This window comes from Tachyglossus aculeatus, chromosome 15 (genome assembly GCF_015852505.1).
Source record: "Tachyglossus aculeatus isolate mTacAcu1 chromosome 15, mTacAcu1.pri, whole genome shotgun sequence".
In the NCBI taxonomy this organism is placed as follows: domain Eukaryota; kingdom Metazoa; phylum Chordata; class Mammalia; order Monotremata; family Tachyglossidae; genus Tachyglossus; species Tachyglossus aculeatus.
The window spans coordinates 27157449-27178189 of NC_052080.1; the positions used below are offsets into that span (position 1 = coordinate 27157449).

Below are 20741 nucleotides of genomic sequence, written 5' to 3' on the forward strand. Positions count from 1 at the left end.
GTCCCTACCCAACAGTGGGCTCCCAGTCTAGAAGGCCGGGGTCTTGCCACTGTGCCACACTGCTCCTCGTCTGGCCCTCCCTGAGGGAGCCGACGTCGGCGGCGTGACGGGCTTCCTCCTCCGGGCCGGCCCCCGGGGTTGCAATCCAGCTCGGCCTTCCCGGCGGCGCTGCTGGCCCTTATAATAATCACAATGATCACATTTATTAAGCGCTTATTATGTGCCGAGCACTGTTCTAAGCGCCGGGGAGGTTACAAGGTGATTAGAGAAGCAGCGTGGCTCAGTGGAAAGAGCTTTGGAGTCAGAGGTCACGGGTTCAAATCCCGGCTCCACCACTTGTCAGCTGGGTGATTTTGGGCAGGTCACTTCACTTCTCTGGGCCTCGGTTACCTCGTCTGGAAAATGGGGATTAAGACTGTGAGCCCCACGTGGGACAACCTGATCACCTTGTATTCACCCCCAGCGCCTAGAATAGTGCTTTGCACATAGTAAGCGCTTAATAAATGCCATTATTATTATTATTATCAGGTTGTCCCCCAGGGGGCTCACAGTCTTCATCCCCATTTTCCAGATGAGCGAACTGAGGCCCGGAGAAGTGAAGTGACTTGCCCAAAGTCACCCAGCTGACAATTGGCGGAGCAGAGATTTGAACCCATGACCCCCGACTCCGAAGCCCGGGCTCTTTCCATTGAGCCACGCTGCTTCTCTGTTCTCTCTTGAAGGCCCACCTCCTCCTGGAGGCCTCCCCAGACTAAGCCCCCCTTTTCCTCAGCTTCCCCTTCCCCACAGCACTTCTATGTATCAATCAATCAATCGTATTTATTGAGCGCTTACTGTGTGCAGAGCACTGGACTAAGTGCTTGGGAAGTCCAAGTTGGCACCATAGACAGTCCCTACCCAACAGTGGGGTCAGCTGTGTGACTTTGGGCAAGTCACTTCACTTCTCTGGGCCTCAGTTCCCTCATCTGTAAAATGGGGATTAAGACTGGGAGCCCCCCGTGGGGCAACCTGATCACCTTGTAACCTCCCCAGCGCTTAGAACAGTGCTTTGCACATAGTAAGTGCTTAATAAATGCCATTATAAAAGGGGGAGGCAGAGAACAAAACCAAACATACTAACAAAATAAAATAAATAGAATAGATATGTACAGGTAAAATAAATAGAGTAATAAATATGTACAAACATATATACATATACACATGTATATATATATGCATATATATGATATGTATATGTACATATCAGTAATTCTTTTTTACATTAATGCGTTTTGTTTTGATGTGTATGTAGATCTTTAATTCTATTCATATTGATGCCTTTTTACTTGATTTGATGCGTCTCCCCCAATCTAGACTGAGCCTGTTGTGGGCAGGGATTATCTTTATTGCTGAATCGGACTTTCCAAGTGTTTAGTAATAATAATAATAATAATAATGATGGCATTTATTAAGCGCTTCCTATGTGCAAAGCACTGTTCTAAGCGCTGGGGAGGTTCCAAGGTGATCAGGTTGTCCCCCGGGGGGGCTCAGTCTTAATCCCCAGTTTCCAGATGAGGGAACCGAGAAGTGAAGCGACTTGCCCAAAGTCACACAGCTTTGACTGAATTGAATTTTTTTTTTATAATGGCATTTATTAAGCGCTTACTACGTGCGAAGCAGAACTGGCGGAGTAGGGATTTGAACCCATGACTTCCGACGCTTTCCACTGTGCCCCGCCGCTTCTCATCAGTAGTACAGTGCTCCGCATGCGGTAAGCATTCAATGAACACCATTGAGTGAATGTATACCACGCACTGTACTGAGCGCCGGAGTGGATACAAGTTAATCAGGTTGGACAGAGTCCGCGTCCCCCATGGGGCTCCTGTCTTAATCCCCATTTTACAGATAATAATGTTGGCTGTGTCCCCCATGGGGCTCCTGTCTTAATCCCCATCTTACAGATAATAATGTCGGTATTTGTTAAGCGCTTACTATGTGCCAAGCACTGTTCTAAGCGCTGGGGTGGATACAAGGTAATCAGGCTGTCCCCCATGGGGCTCCTGTCTTAATCCCCATTTTACAGATAATAATAATGTTGGCCGTGTCCCACATGGGGCTCCTGTCTTAATCCCCATTTTACAGATAATAATGTTGGTATTTGTTAAGCGCTTACTATGTGCCAAGCACTGTTCTAAGCGCTGGGGTGGATACAAGGTAATCAGGCTGTCCCCCATGGGGCTCCTGTCTTAATCCCCATTTTACAGATAATAATAATAATGTTGGCTGTGTCCCCCATGGGGCTCCTGTTTTAATCCCCATTTTACAGATAATAATGTTGGTATTTGTTAAGCGCTTACTATGTGCCAAGCACTGTTCTAAGCGCTGGGGTGGATACAAGGTGATCAGGCTGTCCCACATGGGGCTCCTGTCTTAATCCCCATTTTACAGATAATAATGTTGGTATTTGTTAAGCGCTTACTATGTGCCAAGCACTGTTCTAAGCGCTGGGGTGGATACAAGGTAATCAGGCTGTCCCCCATGGGGCTCCTGTCTTAATCCCCATTTTACAGATAATAATAATAATGTTGGCTGTGTCCCCCATGGGGCTCCTGTTTTAATCCCCATTTTACAGATGATAATGTTGGTATTTGTTAAGCGCTTACTATGTGCCAAGCACTGTTCTAAGCGCTGGGGTGGATACAAGGTGATCAGGCTGTCCCACATGGGGCTCCTGTCTTAATCCCCATTTTACAGATAATAATGTTGGTATTTGTTAAGCGCTTACTATGTGCCAAGCACTGTTCTAAGCGCTGGGGTGGATACAGGGTGATCAGGCTGTCCCACATGGGCTCACAGTCTTAATCCCCATTTTCCAGATGAGGGAACTGAGGCACAGAGAGGTTGAGTGACTTCCCCAAGGTCACATGGCTGACGAGTGACAGAGGCAGGGGGAAGTGAAATGAGGAGAGAAGCAGCGTGGCTGAGTGGAAAGAGCGCGGGCTTGGCAGTCACAGGTCATGGGTTCGAATCCCTCCGCCCCCACCTGTCTGCTGTGTGACCTTGGGCAAGTCGCTTCACTGCTGTGTACCTCAGCTCCGTCATCTGTAAAATGGGGATTAAGACTGTGAGCCCCACGTGGGACCTCATCTCCTTGTATTCCCCCCAGTGCTTTGCACATAGGAAGCGCTTAACAAATACCAACATTATTATTATTATTAGCCCAAGACCCCACAGTAGACTAGCAGGGCAGGGATTTGAACCCAGGGCCTCCTGACTCAGGCCCAGGCCTCTAACCCCTAGGCTCCCCTCCAGCTCCTCCTGGCCCACGGGTGATGACCGTCTCAGTAAACGCCCGAGAGCGGCGGGCTTGGAGAAATCCCGGACTACTGCTTTATCGCCCGTCCACTTATTCTCCCCTCCCGAAATAAAAAAGGGGGACAACGGGGCAGAACGCCTTCCCTCCCGCCCAGAAGTCAGTCTTAGATGGGTCCCCGCTTTTCAGGAGCCGCTGCCGAGGGAGGAAAAGGAGGGAAACTGAGAGCTCCAAGGCAGGGTCAGGGTGGCCCCTGGACTGGAATGGCCGCAGCCCCCGATAGCTCCTGGGATGCGGACCAAGTGTTATATCCCGTGCCCTCCCTTGGCACCCAGCGGGACCGTGGTTTCCCGTCCCCTCCCGTGTTACTTTGTTTACCCCCCTGCCCTGTCGTTACTGCAGACAAGGGCGGTTAAGGAGCATCCCGGCCGGCCCTAGAGCGAACCCCGCTCCCTGAAGGATGGAGGATGGGGTGGGGAGAGCAACGCAGATTTAGATTTATTCTCTGAGGGGGCTTCGGGGAGGGAGAGCAAGGGGGCTGGGGCCGGGCTCCTCAGTAGCGGTAGTGGTCCGGTTTGAAGGGGCCTTCCCGGGGCAGGCCCAGGTACTTGGCCTGCTTGTCGGTCAGCTCCGTCAGCTTCACGCCCAGCTTGCTCAGGTGGGCCGCGGCCACGGCTTCGTCCAGCTGTGGGAGGGAGAGCGTGTCTGGGGGGGGGCCGGCCGAGACCCCCGCAACCCCCCGAGTCGGGGCCGGGAGGTGTGGAGCAGTCCCGCAGCGGGAGGGATTCGCCTTCCCGTCGGACACACCCCCGACCCAGACGGGCCCGGGTTCCCCCGGCTGAGGGGCGGCCCGGCCCTCCCCGTTCCTGAGCCCTCCGGGCTCCCCTGCCCTCAACAGTTTGTAGGGGAAAACGAGGAGCAGATGCGGGAGATGCCGCTTTTCCTTGATAGAGAATTCCCTGCCTGCGACAAGAGCCAGAACCACACAACAAACGGGGACGGGCGGCTTAGGAGAGCCAGGAGGGAGGAGAGCCGAGCCTGGGGGCGGCCAGGCGGTCGCTAGGTCTCATTCATTCATTCATTCAATCGCATTTATTGAGCGCTTACTGTGTGCTTACAGAAACGCTCTGGGCATGTTACTCCCCTCCTCAAAAATCTCCAGCGGCTACCAATCAATCTGTGCATCAGGCAGAAACTCCTCACCCTGGGCTTCAAGGCTGTCCATCACCTCGCCCCCTCCTACCTCACCTCCCTTCTCTCCTTCTCCAACCCAGCCCACACTCTCCGCTCCTCTGCTGCTAATCTCCTCACCATACCTCATTCTCGCCTGTCCCGCCGTCGACCCCCGGCCCACGTCATCCCCCGGGCCTGGAATGCCCCCAATCCCTGCTGAGAGCTCACCTCCTCCAGGAGGCCTTCCCAGACTGAGCCCCTTCCTTCCTCTCCCCCTCGTCCCCCTCTTCATCCCCCCATCTTACCTCCTTCCCTTCCCCACAGCACCTGTATATATGGATATATGTTTGTACATATTTTTTACTCTATTTATTTATTTATTTATTTTATTTGTACATATCTATTCTATTTACTTTATTTTGTTAGTATGTTTGGTTTTGTTCTCTGTCTCCCCCTTTTAGACTGTGAGCCCACTGTTGGGTAGGGACTGTCTCTGTATGTTGCCAATTTGTACTTCCCAAGCGCTTAGTACAGTGTTCTGCACATAGTAAGCGCTCAATAAATATGATTGATGATGATGATGATGATGCCCATCCGCCAAGCTAGCTCTCTTCCTCCCTTCAAAGCCCTACTGGGAGCTCACCTCCTCCAGGAGGCCTTCCCACACTCAGCCCCTTCCTTCCTCTCCCCCTCGTCCCCCTCTCCATCCCCCCCATCTTACCTCCTTCCCTTCCCCACAGCACCTGTATATATGTTTGTACATATTTATTACTCTATTTATTTTACTTGTAGATATCTATTCTATTTATTTTATTTCGTTAGTATGTTTGGTTTTGTTCTGTCTCCCCCTTTTAGACTGTGAGCCCACTGTCGGGTAGGGACTGTCTCTCTATGTTGCCAATTTGTCCTTCCCAAGCGCTTAGTCCAGTGCTCTGCACACAGCAAGCGCTCAATAAATACGATTGATGACGATGATGCAGAGCACTGTACTAAGTCTCCCCGTCTGGCTCTTCCCTTCCCGCGGTTTCGCCCGTCCCGGGCACCCGCACTTGGGAGCCGGGAAGTCCGGGGACATGGGGGAGCAAGGAGGGTCTTGGCCAGGATTCTGCTTCCGGGCCACACCGCGATGTCACGAGCCCAGGAGGAAGGACCGTCCCCAGAGCCACTAGCCAAAAGAAGCGGGCTCAGCCCGCAACCCCCAGCTCGGCACCCCGCGTCCGGCGAGGGTCCTGGCGGGCGGTGGAGGGTGGAAAGGCGATGTCCCCCCCCCCCCCCCCCCAATACGGGGAGGGCTGCTCACCTTCTTGGGCAGGAAGTGCACGCCCACGGGGTACTTGTCCGTGTGGGTCCACAGCTCGATCTGGGCCAGGACCTGGTTGGTGAAGGAGTTGCTCATGACGAAGCTGGGGTGGCCCATGGCGCAGCCGAGGTTGACCAGCCGGCCCTCGGCCAGCAGGATGATGTGGCGCCCGTTCTTCAGCTGGTAGCGGTCCACCTGCCGGGGGGGCCAGGGCCGGGACGCCGATTGACGGGGGGCAGGGCCGGGAGGCCGGAGCCAGGGCCCGCCAAGCTGACCCACGGGCCCACGGCTGGCCCCTCGTCCCTCCCTGCTGGCCTGGGGGTCAGGGGTGGGTCGGTGGGGGGTCTCGGGCTGATCTGTGTGTATACATATGTATATATGAATGTATGTATATGCGTATATATGAGTATATGTATGTGTGTGTGTGTGTGTGTGTATGTGTATGTATTTATGTGTATGTGTGTATATTTATATATGTGTATGTATATATAGTAATGATGGCATTTATTAAGGGCTTACTATGTGCAGAGCACTGTTCTAAGGGCTGGGGAGGTTACAAGGTGATCAGGTTGGCCCCCGTGGGGCTCAGAGGCTTCATCCCCATTTTACGGATGAGGTCACTGAGGCCCGGAGAAGTGAGGTGACTCGCCCAAAGTCACACGGCTGACAGTCGGCGGAGCCGGGATTTGAACCCATGACCTCTGACTCCAAAGCCCGGGCTCTTTCCCATTGAGCCACGCTGTGTATATGTGTGTGTGTGTGTAGATATATGTATATATATGTATGTGTGTGTGTGTATATGTATGTATTTATGTGTATGTGTGTATATGTATATATGTGTATGTATATATAGTAATGATGGCATTTATTAAGCGCTTACTATGTGCAGAGCACTGTTCTAAGGGCTGGGGAGGTTACAAGGTAATCAGGTTGGCCCCCGTGGGGCTCAGAGGCTTCATCCCCATTTTACGGATGAGGGAACTGAGGCCCGGAGAAGTGAGGTGACTTGGCCAAAGTCACACGGCTGACAGTTGGCGGAGCCGGGATTTGAACCCATGACCTCTGACTCCAAAGCCCGGGCTCTTTCCCATTGAGCCACGCTGTGTATATGTGTGTGTATATGTGTGTGTGTGTAGATATATGTATATATATGTATGTGTGTGTGTGTATATGTATGTATTTATGTGTATGTGTGTATATGTATATATGTGTATGTATATATAGTAATGATGGCATTTATTAAGCGCTTACTATGTGCAGAGCACTGTTCTAAGGGCTGGGGAGGTTACAAGGTAATCAGGTTGTCCCCCGTGGGGCTCAGAGTCTTCATCCCCATTTTACAGATGAGGGAACTGAGGCCCGGAGAAGTGAAGTGACTTGCCCAAAGTCACACGGCTGACAGTTGGCGGAGCCGGGATTTGAACCCATGATCTCTGACTCCAAAGCCCGGGCTTTCCCATTGAGCCATGCTGTGTATATGTGTGTGTATATGTGTGTGTATATGTGTGTGTGTGTGTAGATATATGTATATATATGTATGTGTGTGTGTGTATATATATGTATGTATTTATGTGTATGTGTGTATATGTATATATGTGTATGTATATATAGTAATGATGGCATTTATTAAGGGCTTACTATGTGCAGAGCACTGTTCTAAGGGCTGGGGAGGTTACAAGGTAATCAGGTTGGCCCCCGTGGGGCTCAGAGGCTTCATCCCCATTTTACGGATGAGGGAACTGAGGCCCGGAGAAGTGAAGTGACTTGCCCAAAGTCACACGGCTGACAGTCGGCGGAGCCGGGGTTTGAACCCATGACCTCTGACTCCAAAGCCCGGGCTCTTTCCCATTGAGCCACGCTGTGTATATGTGTGTGTGTGTGTAGATATATGTATATATATGTATGTGTGTGTGTGTATATGTATGTATTTATGTGTATGTGTGTATATGTATATATGTGTATGTATATATAGTAATGATGGCATTTATTAAGCGCTTACTATGTGCAGAGCACTGTTCTAAGGGCTGGGGAGGTTACAAGGTAATCAGGTTGGCCCCCGTGGGGCTCAGAGGCTTCATCCCCATTTTACGGATGAGGGAACTGAGGCCCGGAGAAGTGAGGTGACTTGGCCAAAGTCACACGGCTGACAGTTGGCGGAGCCGGGATTTGAACCCATGACCTCTGACTCCAAAGCCCGGGCTTTCCCATTGAGCCACGCTGTGTATATGTGTGTGTATATGTGTGTGTATATGTGTGTGTGTGTGTGTGTAGATATATGTATATATATGTATGTGTGTGTGTGTATATATATGTATGTATTTATGTGTATGTGTGTATATGTATATATGTGTATGTATATATAGTAATGATGGCATTTATTAAGCGCTTACTATGTGCAGAGCACTGTTCTAAGGGCTGGGGAGGTTACAAGGTAATCAGGTTGTCCCCCGTGGGGCTCAGAGTCTTCATCCCCATTTTACGGATGAGGGAACTGAGGCCCGGAGAAGTGAGGTGACTTGCCCAAAGTCACACAGCTGACAATTGGCGGAGCGGGGATTTGAACCCATGACCTCTGACTCCAAAGCCCGGGCTCTTTCCCATTGAGCCATGCTGTGTATATGTGTGTGTAGATATGTGTATATGTATGTATGTGTGTGTATATGTATGTATGTGTGTGTATATGTATGTATGTGTGTGTATATGTATGTATGTGTGTGTATATGTATGTATGTGTGTGTATATGTATATATGTGTGTGTATATGTGTGCAAATACGCATGTATATGTATATATCCATGTATATGTGCACATATGTATATATGCATGTATATGTGTATGTACATGTATATATATGCATGTATATGTATATATGTGTGTATGTATATGTTTGTACATATTTATTACTCTATTTTACTTGTACATACCTATTCATTTTATTTTGTTACTATGTTTGGTTTTGTTCTCTGTCTCCCCCTTCTAGACTGTGAGCCCACTGTTGGGTAGGGACCGTCTCTATATGCTGCCAACTTGTACTTCCCAAGCGCTTAGTACAGTGCTCTGCACACAGCAAGCGCTCAATAAATACAATTGATTGATTGATTTTACTTGTACATATCTGTTCTATTTTGTTAATATGTTTGGTTTTGTTCTCTGTCTCCCCCTTCTAGACTGTGAGCCCACTGTTGGGTAGGGACTGTCTCTATGTGTTGCCAACTTGGACTTCCCAAGCGCTTAGTACAGTGCTCTGCACACAGTAAGCACTCAATACGATTGATTGATCGATCTGTCCCCTTCACCTCTTGTGCTCCCGCGGTGAGGGAGGGAGCAGAAGAGGAGGGCCGGGCGCAGGCATATAATAATGATGACATTTATTAAGCGCTTACTATGTGCAGAGCACTGCTCTAAGCGCCGGGGAGGTTACAAGGCGATCAGGTTGTCCCACGGGGGGCTCACAGTCTTAATCCCCATTTTACAGATGAGGTAACTGAGGCCCAGAGAAGTGACGTGACTTGCCCAAAGTCACACAGCTGACAGTTGGCGGAGCTGGGATTTGAACCCATGACCCCTGACTCCAAAGCCCGGGCTCTTTCCACTGAGCCACGTTGCTTCTCTATCTATTTCCACTGTTGGTATCAGACCACCCCGCTGCCACCGTGTATTGCCCAAACTGCTGTTTGCCATCTTGGCCTAAGGTGAGAAAGCTGGAGTAAGCGCTTAGTACAGTGCTCTGCACACAGTAAGCGCTCAATCATCATCATCATCCATCGTATTTATTGAGCGCTTACTGTGTGCAGAGCACTGAACTAAGTGCTTGGGAAGTACAAATTGGCAAAATATAGAGATGGTCCCTACCCAGCAGTGGGCTCACAGTCTAAAAGGGGGAGACAGAGAACAAAACCAAACGTACTAACAAAATAAAATAAATAGATATGTACAAGTAAAAAATAGAGTAATAAATATGTACAAACATATATACCTCTATACAGGTGCTGTGGGGAAGGGAAGGAGGTAAGATGGGGGGGATGGAGAGGGGGACGAGGGGGAGAGGAAGGAATCAATATGATGCTCCCTCGTCCAAGCGCTCCTCCCGGTCACGGCCCGCGCACCTGAGGCTTAATGTTGACTTTCTCGGCCGCGTTGTCGTTCAGCCACTTGACGTCGAGCTCCACGTCGAAGTGGCCGATGTTGCACACGATGGCGTCGTCCTTCATCTGCTCGAAGTGCCTGCCGGGGAGACGGGGCCGGGTAAGGGGCGAGGGACCAGGGGGTGGGGAGCCCCACGGCCGGGCCCGGTCCGCACCTGCCCAGGATGATGTCGGTGCAGCCGGTGGTGGTGACAAAGATGCCCCCTTCTTTGCAGGCCTCGTCCATCGTGGTGACCTCGTAACCTAGGGCACAAAAGGACCGTCCCAGCCTCGGCGGGGTGGGCGGCCTCCCCGCCCCGGCCCGCCCCGGCCCCTCACCCTCCATGGTGGCCTGGAGGGCGTTGATGGGGTCGATCTCGGTGATGATGACCCGGGCCCCGAAGCCGCGCAGGGCCTGGGCGCAGCCCTTGCCCACGTCGCCGTAGCCGGCCACCACGGCCACCTTGCCGGCGATCATCACGTCGGTGGCGCGCTTGATGCCGTCGATGAGGCTCTCGCGGCAGCCGTAGAGGTTGTCGAATTTGCTCTGGGAGGGGAGAGGGCCCAGGGTGAGGCCCGAGCCCGGGGGTCTGACCACCTCCCCCCGGGCCCGCGGGGACGGGGGAGGCGGCTACCTTGGTCACGGAGTCGTTGACGTTGATGGCCGGCACCTTCAGGACGCCGTTGGCTTTCATCTTGTACAGGTTGTGGACGCCGGTGGTGGTCTCCTCGGAGATACCTCTGATGCCTGCGGGAGATGGGGCGGTCGCCGAGCACGCGGGAGCCAGGCCCGCCGTGGGGCTGAGGTTCAGCCGCCGCCATGCCCGCTGGCACCTGTTGCTTCCCCTGAGCAGGGACGGATGGTTCAGGGCCTTCCCCCAATGGGGTATAATAATAATTAGGTTGGTATTTGTCAAGTGCTTACTATGTGCAAAGCACTGCTTTAAGCGCTGGGGTAGATACAAGGTCATCAGGTTGTCCCACGAGGGGCTCACAGTCTTCCTCCCCATTTTCCAGACTGAGGCCCAGAGAAGTGAAGCGACTTGCCCCAAGTCACCCAGCTGACAAGTGGCGGAGCCGGGATTAGAACCCACGGCCCCTGGCTCCAAAGCCCGGGCTCTTTCCCCTGAGCCACGCCGCTTTCCGACATTCCTCAGACACCCTAACCCCCAGTCCTACTACCCCTTTCCCTTAGGGAGTAAATCCCAAGAAATCGGAGTGGAAATTGGCCGCATCTCCTTCTCGGTATTTAGTGGGGGGCAGTGGGCTGTGCTTGGGACCGGAGGGAGAGTATGGGAGCCTACAACAAAAGCTGACTACGTGACATCCTGCCCTCAAGGAGCTTAGAATCGACTGGGGAGACAGCCAGACGAATCACACATCTACAGCGGGGGCAAGTGCATATCCAGAGGGGGCTGATTGTTTGCAAAAAAAGGAGAAATGTGATGGGTGAAGAGGAATGTTGGCCAGATATGGGGGCAGGGGAGGCGGGGTCAATCGGGGCAGGGCCCCCATTGTCCAGATGAGGTAACTGAGGCCCAGAGAGGTCAAGTGACTTGCCCAAAGTCACCCAGCTGACAAGGGGCGGAAGGGGGATTTGAACCCACGACCTCTGACTCGAAAGCCCGGGCTCTTTCCGCCGGGCCACGCTGCCTCTCCAAAGCGGCCCCGTGGGCGCGCCCCGGCCCTCCCCTCTGCGGTGGGCCTGCCGGCCCCTCACCCTTGAGGAGCTGGGGGTACTTGGTGTGGACGAGGTTAGTGAGGTCTCCGCCGTCGTCCAGGATCATGTTGAGGGGGCGACCGTCCTGGAAGTACAGGGTCTGTTCGATGCACCACAGGTACTCCTCGTCCGTCTCCCCCTTCCAGGCGTACACTGCAGCGGCCGGCCGGGAAGATCCCGTCAGTCCCCGGCCAAGGGGCGAGTGGGAAGATCCCCCCGACCCCCAAGGACAAGATGCCATTCAGGCCGGACAGACCCCTGGCTGGGATCTTCCCGTCGAGAAGACGGGGCGGAGGTAGGTTTGTGTGTGTGTGTGTTGGGGGGGGGGGGGTCCCCTCAAACGGCCGCCCCCTCCGAGGGCGTATTCCTCCGGCCCCACCACACCCACCGGGAATGCCGGCCTTGGCCATGGCGGCTGCGGCGTGGTCCTGCGTGGAGAAGATATTGCAGCTGGACCACTGCACCTGCAACAGCCGGAACACGCGGGTCAGCCCCGAGCCGGGGTCGTGACGCACGCACGCACGCGCGGGTGCGTTCGCGTAGATGGGCGCGGGGGTAGGGGCGGCCTGACCTCGGCGCCCAGGGCCACCAGGGTCTCCATGAGGACGGCCGTCTGCACGGTCATGTGGAGGCAGCCGGCGATGCGGGCCCCCTTGAGCGGTCTGGAGGCCCCGTACATCTCGCGCATCTTCATCAGGCCCGGCATCTCGTTCTCGGCCACGTCCAGCGCCTTGCGGCCCCATTCGGCCAACCCGATGTCAGCTGCGGGGAGACGGGGGCCGTTGGGAGCTGACCCCGCCTGCCCCCCGGCCCTCGGGAGAGGGCTCAGGCTCATCCCTGCCGCCCCCGCGGCGCCGGGACTCGGCTCGCCGACCTCACCGGCTCTGGGCCGAGCCGGCGCCCGGCTCGTCGGCCCACGGCCGACTCCCCATTTCCTCCACGGGGTCCCCGCTGGGCTCGGGGCACCCCGTGGCGGCAAAGGCCGGACCCCTGCGTCGTGTCCGTCCGGCTGGGCTTCTTCAAAGCTGGCGGAACGGCCCTCCGGTGCTCTGCCCGGGCCCCATCTCTGCTTGTTGGGTGGGTTATCTCAATGCACCTCCGCCTCCCCAGACCCCCCTAATGGCTCCCCTCCCTCGCCAACCCCTAACAGGTGCCTTCCAGTGGCCAAAGGCCGAGTCCCGAGGAGCCCAGAACCTGGCGCCTCACCCCCGCGCCCCAGGAAGACCCTCCCCGTTGCCCCATTTGCCGGAGGAGCAGGGCCGAAGAGCGGGGGCTTGACGGTCCGAGTGGCTCGGGTTAGCCCAGAAAACGCGGGCCAAGCTCTCGGCCAACTGGATGCTCTGATGCTTACTGAGAACCTACCCCTTTGCTGAGCACTTAGCCCATACTGAGCGCCGGGGAGCACTTACTCCTGCTCAGTGCCATGAGTGTTTACTTGTTCCGGGTGCCCTGAGCACCTTTACTCATCCCGGGCACTGGGGAGGGTCCCACCCAGGTGGGCAGATCCGACCGGGCCCTCCATCTCGGCACAGTGGGCACGGAGGGAACGCAGAGCAGATGATCCAAGGAGAACCCAATGAGGTCGGGGCGAGTACTCCGACTTCGGCTCCCGAAGCCCCCGCCGTTCCCCGGTGCTGCGGACCGGCTACCTGCCCGGCGCTTCCTCACCCTTCGGGGGTCTTTACGGTGCCGCTCTCTGCGAGCGACCCGTCCTCCTGTCTGCCCTCTCTGTGCCGCTTCCGGATGGCCACGCTCCCGAACCACGCCTGACTAACCTTTCATGAAGGTGCCGCCGCGCGGGGGAATCCCGCAAACGGTGAGTACCCCCCTCCCGCCTCGGAGGGCCCGGCAGGAGAAGAGGGGTTGGAATCGCGGCAGAACACTGGGAATTGGGAGTGGGGGCTGGAATCTGTTGGGATGTGAGGGGCGGGGGAATCACCTGTCACAACCATTAAAGGCTGGGAATTGGAGAAACCCCTGAGCCCAGAGGAGAGAGCACAAGCTTGGAAGGCAGGAGGACTTGGGTTCTAATCCCTCCTCTGCCGCTTGGCTGCTAGGTGACCTTGGCCAAACTTACTGCCATATTGTACTTTCCAAATATGCGCCCGATAAATACGACTGAATGAACTTGACCCCTCCGGGCCTCAGTTTCCTCAAATACCTCACCTCCCCCCTTCTTAGACTCTATAGAGCACGGGCACCGCATCTGCCCTGATTACCTTGTATCGATCCCAGTGCTTATTACAGAGTGTTGACTTAAATGCTACGATCATTAATGGGGGGAGAAATCCCCTGGTGACGGCCGTTACACCCTGGGGGGTGTTTGAAATCCGTTTCGAGGGATTTCAAGGGAAGATTGGGCAGTTATGACCCTCAAGGCGCCTGGCACGGCTCCCATAATTGCAGGTTAGCGCCGCTTCATTATTAACGTGTTCTAATGCCCGGATGGGGATCGGGATCCTTGACGGTTTCCACAGTGCGTAGCACACGGTGAGTCCGGCCCTGGGTGGCCCCTCGGATGTGTCCCCGCCAAATTGGGCCCCGTGCCGCCGGTTCCCTCATCTGTAAAATGGGGATTAATATCCCACATAGGACAACCTAATTCCCTTATATCTCCCCCAGCGCTTAGAACAGTGCTTGGCACACAGGAGGCCCTTAATAACCATTATTATCATTATTATTATTAAGTTCCCAGGCTCTGCCCCTCGCCCTCCCACCAACACATACATGCATTCATGCACACATACAAATTCACACGTATACACACACAAACACGCCCCCGGGTCCCGCAGCACCGCTTCACAGGACAGACGCCCGCGCTCTGTACGAGAAGCAGCGTGGCTCAGGGGGAAGAGCACGGGTTTAGGAGGTCATGGGTTCTAATCCCGTCCCCCGCCACTTCAGCTGTGTGACCTTTCATTCATTCATTCATTCATTCGTATTTATTGAGCGCTTACTGTGTGCAGAACACTGTACTAAGCGCTTGGGAAGTACAAGTTGGGAATGTATAGAGACGGTCCCTACCCAACAGTGGGCTCACAGTCTAGAAGGGGGGAGAGACCTTGGGCAAGTCACTTAACTTCTCTGGGCCTCAGTTACCTCACCTGTAAAATGGGCATTAACACCAAGGAGCCCCACGTGGGACAACCTTATCACCTTGTGCAATAATGATGGCATTTGTTAAGCGCTTACTATGTGCGAAGCACCGTTCTAAGCGCTGAGGGGGGGATACAAGGTGATCAGGCTGTCGCACGAGGGGCTCACAGTCTTCATCCCCATTTTACAGATGAGGTCACTGAGGCCCAGCCGACAAGTGGCGGTGCAGGGATTAGAACCCATGATCTCTGCCTCCCAAGCCCGTGATCTTTCCACTGAGCCACGCTGCTTGTATTGCCCCCGGGCTCCAGCGCTTAAAACAGTGCTTGGTACATAGTAAGCGCTTAGAAGCAGCGTGGCTCAGTGGAAAGAGAATGGGCTTTGGAGTCCGAGGTCATGGGTTCTAATCCCTGCTCCGCCAATTGTCAGCTGGGTGACTTTGGGCAAGTCACTTCACTTCTCTGGGCCTCAGTGACCTCATCTGGAAAATGGGGATTAAGAGTGTGAGCCCCCCATGGGACAACCTGATCACCTTGTATCCCCCCAGCGCTTATATATTATATATATATATAATGTATATTACACATAACATTATATATGCATACATATATACATCATATACATACATTACACATGCATTATATACACATCACATATACATAATAAATAGGTACAAACATATATATACGTTTGTACGTATTTATTATGTATATATACATTACATATACATATACATACAAACATATATGTTTGTACGTATTTATTATGTATATATAATGATGATGGCATTTGTTAATAAGCGCTTACTATGTGCACAGCACTGTTCTAAGCGCTGGGGGGGGGGATACAAGGTGATCAAGTTGTCCCACGTGGGGCTCACAGTCTTAATCCCCATTTTCCAGATGAGGTAACTGAGGCTCAGAGAAGCTAAGTGGCTTGCCCAAGGTCACACAGCAGACAAGTGGTGGGGCAGGGATTCGAACCCATGACCTCTGACTTCCGACTCCAAAGCCCGTGCTCTTTCCACCGAGCCACGCTGCTCAGTGCACGTATATATAATGCATATATATATATATATATGTTTGTACATATTTATTACTCTATTTTACTTGTCCATATTTATTCTATTTATTTTATTTTGTTAATATGTTTTGTCCCCTGTCTCCCCCTTCTAGCCTGTGAGCCCGCCGTTGGGGAGGGGCCGTCTCTAGATGTTGCCAACTTGGACTTCCCAAGCGCTTAGTACAGCGCTACGGTAGGCGCTCAATCAATACGATTGAACGAATGGAAAGGGTAGGCCGCGCGGTGCCTGCTGGGGCTTGTAGTCCCCGCCGAGCGCGCCCTCGCGGCCAGAGAACTACAGCTTCCGGCTGCCCCGCGCGGTGCCCGCTGGGGCTTGTAGTCCCCGCCGAGCGGGGCCCGAACGCGCCCCCTTAGCCGGAGAACTACAGCTTCCGGCTGCCCCGCGCGGTGCCCACTGGGGCTTGTAGTCCTCGCGAAGAGCTCGCGGGCGCCCCCGCGCAGGCGCACAGCGGATCCGCTCGGGGCAGCACATTTTTTAGGCGCCCAGTGCCAAGCGGTGGAAGCAGCTGCTTCCACCGCTTGGCACTGGGCGCCTAAAAAGTTGCACCTGCCCGATCCGCCGGAAAGCCCGTGCATTGCAGATGGCAGCGCGGTGCCCAGCTCCCCCCCACGTTGCAACCGCCCTCCATTGCACCTCCCCAACGTCCAGTCCTCACCGACTTTGTAGGGCAGCTTGTCCGACATGCTTGGGCGTCCGCAAACAGCAAGGGGAGGCCCCAACTGACCGGTCCGGGGGGGGGAAGGGAGGAGCTGCAGCGGCCCAAAGAACGGGTGGCGCCGGCTGGGGAACGGCGCGGGGCTGCGGCGCCTTTAAATAGCCTCCCCTCATTTGCATATTCATGAGCCGCCCGGCCCGCCCGCGCGGAACCGCTAGGGGGCGTGGGCGGGCTGACACTCTCCGCCTCCATTCATTCATTCAATCGTATTCATTCATCCATCCATCAATCAATCAATCAATCGTATTGATTGAGCGCTTCCTGTGTGCAGAGCACTGGACTAAGCGCTTGGGAAGTCCAAGTTGGCAACATAGAGAGACAGTCCCTACCCAACGGTGGGCTCACAGGCTAGAAGGGGGAGACAGAGAACAAAACAAAACATATTAAAATAAAATCAATCAATCAATCAATCAAACGTATTTATTGAGCGCTTACTATGTGCAGAGCACTGTACGAAGCGCTTGGGAAGTACAAATTGGCATCACATAGAGACAGTCCCTACCCAACAGTGGGCTCACAGTCTAAAAGGGGGAGACAGAGAACAGAACCAAACATACCAACAAAATAAAATAAGTAGGATAGAAATGTACAAGTAAAATAAATAAATAAATAGAGTAATAAATATGTACAAAATAAATAGAATAAATGTGTACAAATAAAATAGAGCAATAACTACGTGCAAACATATATACATTTATACAGGCTCAGCGGAAGGAGCGCTGTCATGGGTTCAAATCCGGCCTCCGCCAATTGCCAGCTGGGTGACTTTGGGCAACTCACTTCACTTCTCCACTTCGCTACTCTATTTATTTATTTACTCTATTGATTTATTTTTTATTATCTTTTATTTATTTATTTATTTTACTTGTGTTATCGACAAGTAGGGTGCAAAATAGGTTAACTAACTTGGTGTAAATCGGCCGCTATGCACGAGATGGAGTCAGTCATGCCAAGTTTGCTGGTAGACAACAACTTGTACATATAATGCACGTATATATAATGCGTATATCTATGTTTGTACATATTTATTACTCTATTTTACTTGTACATATTTATTCTATTTATTTTATTTTATTTTGTGAATATGGTTTTGTTCTCTGTCTCCCCCTTCTAGCCTGTGAGCCCACTGTTGGGTAGGGATCGTCTCTATATGGTGCCAACTTCCCAAGCGCTCAGTACAGTGTTCTGCACACAGTAAGCGCTCAATAAATATGATTGATTCTCTGGGCCTCAGTGACCTCATCTGGAAAATGGGGATGAAGACTGTGAGCCCCCTTGGGACCACTTGATCACCTTGTAACCTCCCCAGCGCTTAGTGCCTTGCACATAGTAAGCGCTTAATAAATGCCATTATTATTATTATTATTATTATAGGTATTGAATCCCTATTTCGTAGATGAGGGACCTGAGGCATAGAGAGGTTAAGTGACTTACCCAAGATCACACAGCAGGTGATTGGCAGAGATGGGATTAGAACCCAGGTCCTCTGCCTCTCAGGCCCATTCTCCTTCCACTAGGCCACACTGCTTCATTCATTCATTCATTCAATCGTATTTATTGAGGGCTTACTGTGTGCCGAGCACTGTACTAAGCGCTTGGGAAGTACATGTTGGCAACGCATAGAGACGGTCCCTGCCCAACAACGGACTCACAGGCTAGAAGGTCCCAACGGGAGAGACAAACTCCGCACTGTCTGAAGAAGATGTGTGTTTTAGGCTCCAGTCCTGCATAATAATCATAATAATAATCATAATCATGGCATTTATGAAGCGCATACTATGTGCCAAGCACTGTTCCAAGCATTGGGGAGGTTAAATATCTGCTTCTCTAAACACGTTGCGTCTTCAACACGTCTTCAACACGTTGCGTTACCTCCTTCCCTTCCCCACAGCACCTGTATATATGTATATATTTTTGTACATATTTATTACTCTATTTTACTTGTACATATCTATTCTATTTATTTTATTTTGTTAGTATGTTTGGTTTTGTTCTTTGTCTCCCCCTTTTAGACTGTGAGCCCGCTGTTGGGTAGGAACTGTCTCTAGATGTTGCCAATTTGTACTTCCCAAGCGCTTAGTACAGTGCTGTGCACATAGTAAGCGCTCAATAAATATGATTGATTGATTGATTCAAATATGACTGCTGGTTAGGCCCGTGCTCCCTCAACGGCGACCCGGAGGGGGCCATTCCCAGGAATCCCGCCACCCCCGGGATCACCTGCACCGACGAGGACCGCACCCCCGGACACTCCGAATCCTCCGGACTTCCAGGATCTCCCGGTCCCCCCGGGCCCGGACTCCTCCGCCACCCGCACTCGGTCCCCTGTCCATCCGCTCCCACTCCGTGGCCGACAGCTGCTCGCACCGGGACGCTGAGCTGGGTAAAATAATAATAATAATAATAATAATCATGGTATTTATTAAGCGCTTACTATGTGCAAGGCACTGTTCTAAGCGCTGGGGAAGATACAAGGTGATCAGGTTGTCCCACGGGGGGCTCACAGTCTTCATCCCCATTTTACAGATGAGGGAACTGAGGCCCAGAGTAGTGAAGTGACTCGCCCAAAGTCACACAGCTGACAAGTGGCGGAGCCGGGATTTGAACCCATGACCTCTGACTCCAAAGCCCGGGCTCTTTCCACTGAGCCACCCTGCTTCACGGGTTGTGTCTATTCACGTCTCCTCGATAGTAACAGGAATAATCAATCAATCAATCAATCGTATTTATTGAGCGCTTACTGTGTGCAGAGCACTGTACTAAGCGCTTAGGAAGTCCAAGTTGGCAACGTATAGAGATGGTCCCTACCCAACAGTGGGCTCACAGTCTAGACGAAATAAGGAATAAGAGTCACGAGAAGCGTCGGGGCCGGGAGTTAAAAGGTCACGGGTTCTCATCTCGGCTCTGCCTCTTGTCTGCTGTGTGACCTTAGACAAGTCACATCCCTTCCATGGGCCTCAGTTGCTCTGCACACAGTAAGCGCTCAATAAATATGATTGATTGATTGATCTATAAAGTGAGGGTTGAGACTGTGAGCCCCCACATGGGACGGGGACTATGCCCAACCCAATTTGCTTGTATCCTCGGCCATAGCGCTTAGTATGGTGTCTGGCCCGTAGTTAAGCTCTTAACAAATACCATTATTATTATTATTATTATTATGTCAGAGTGATTGCAATAATAGTAATAGTAGAATAATCGCCGTAACAGTAATAATGGCTCTGGTATGAACTCACCCCTCCTGGTCCCCTGTTAGCGAGACCCGAGACTGTGAGCCCGCTGTTGGATAGGGACCGTCTCTATATGTCGCCAACTTGGACTTCCCAAGCGCTTAGTACAGTGCTCTGCACACAGTAAGCGCTCAATCAATCAATCAATCGTATTTATTGAGCGCTCAATAAAGTGATTGATTGATTTCAATCAATTGAAATTTGATTGATTTCTCGGGGGCCAAGCTCCGTTCTCCGTGGTGTGCTCAGCCCCCAGACTTCGGGGACTATGTAAGCAGCGCAGCCTAATAATAATAATGATGATGGCATTTATTAAGCGCTTACTATGGGCAAAGCACTGTTCTAAGCGCTGGGGAGAATACAAGGTGAGCAGGTTGTCCCACGTGGGGCTCACAGTCTCAATCCCCATTTTCCAGATGAGGGAACTGGGGCCCAGAGAAGTGAAGTGACTTGCCCAAAGTCACCCAGCTGACAAGTGGCGGAGCCGGGATTTGAACCCATGACCTCTGACTCCAAAGCCCGGGCCCTTTCCGCTGAGCCACGAATGGAAAGAGTCCAGGCCTGGGATTAGAATCTAATCCCAGCCCCACCCCTCGTCTCCTGCGGGACCTTAGGCAAATCAGTTCCCTTCCCCGAGCCTCAGTTTTCCCATCTGCAAAATGGGGATTCAGTGCCTGCCTTCTCGCTGTGGGCCAGGAAAGGGTCCGTTTAGTGTTGCGTGCCAGTCGCTTAGTCCGGTGCTCTCCACAGTAAGTGCTCAGTAAGTACAGCGTGGCTCAGTGGTAAGAGCAGGGGCTTTGGAGTCAGAGGTCATGGGTTCAAATCCCGGCTCTGCCAATTGTCAGCTGGGTGACTTTGGGCAAGTCGCTTCACTTCTCTGGGCCTCAGTTCCCTCATCTGTAAAATGGGATGAAGACTGTGAGCCCCCCCATGGGACAATCTGATCACCTTGTAACCTCCCCAGCGCTTAGAACAGTGCTTTGCACATAGTAAGCGCTTAATAAATGC

The 20741-nt window shown here is 52.6% G+C and overlaps 1 protein-coding gene across 2 annotated transcripts; it reads right to left on the bottom strand.

Annotated features, from left to right (window-relative positions):
• Positions 1-3765: 3765 nt before the first annotated feature.
• Positions 3766-16559, bottom strand: AHCY (adenosylhomocysteinase). 2 transcript variants are annotated; one of them, XM_038757403.1, is made up of 10 exons: positions 16444-16559; positions 12180-12370; positions 11997-12072; positions 11609-11761; positions 10524-10636; positions 10228-10435; positions 10065-10152; positions 9871-9988; positions 5766-5837; positions 3766-3977 (listed from the first exon to the last, which is right to left on the bottom strand). In XM_038757403.1, exons 1-10 carry the CDS (start codon positions 16469-16471, stop codon positions 3846-3848), a joined length of 1179 nt encoding a protein of 392 aa, XP_038613331.1. In that variant the 5' UTR covers positions 16472-16559; the 3' UTR covers positions 3766-3845. The 2 variants fall into 2 exon arrangements, with proteins under 2 accessions (XP_038613331.1, XP_038613330.1); XM_038757402.1 differs by having other exon boundaries at positions 5766-5960.
• Between the last annotated feature and the right edge of the window lie 4182 nt (positions 16560-20741).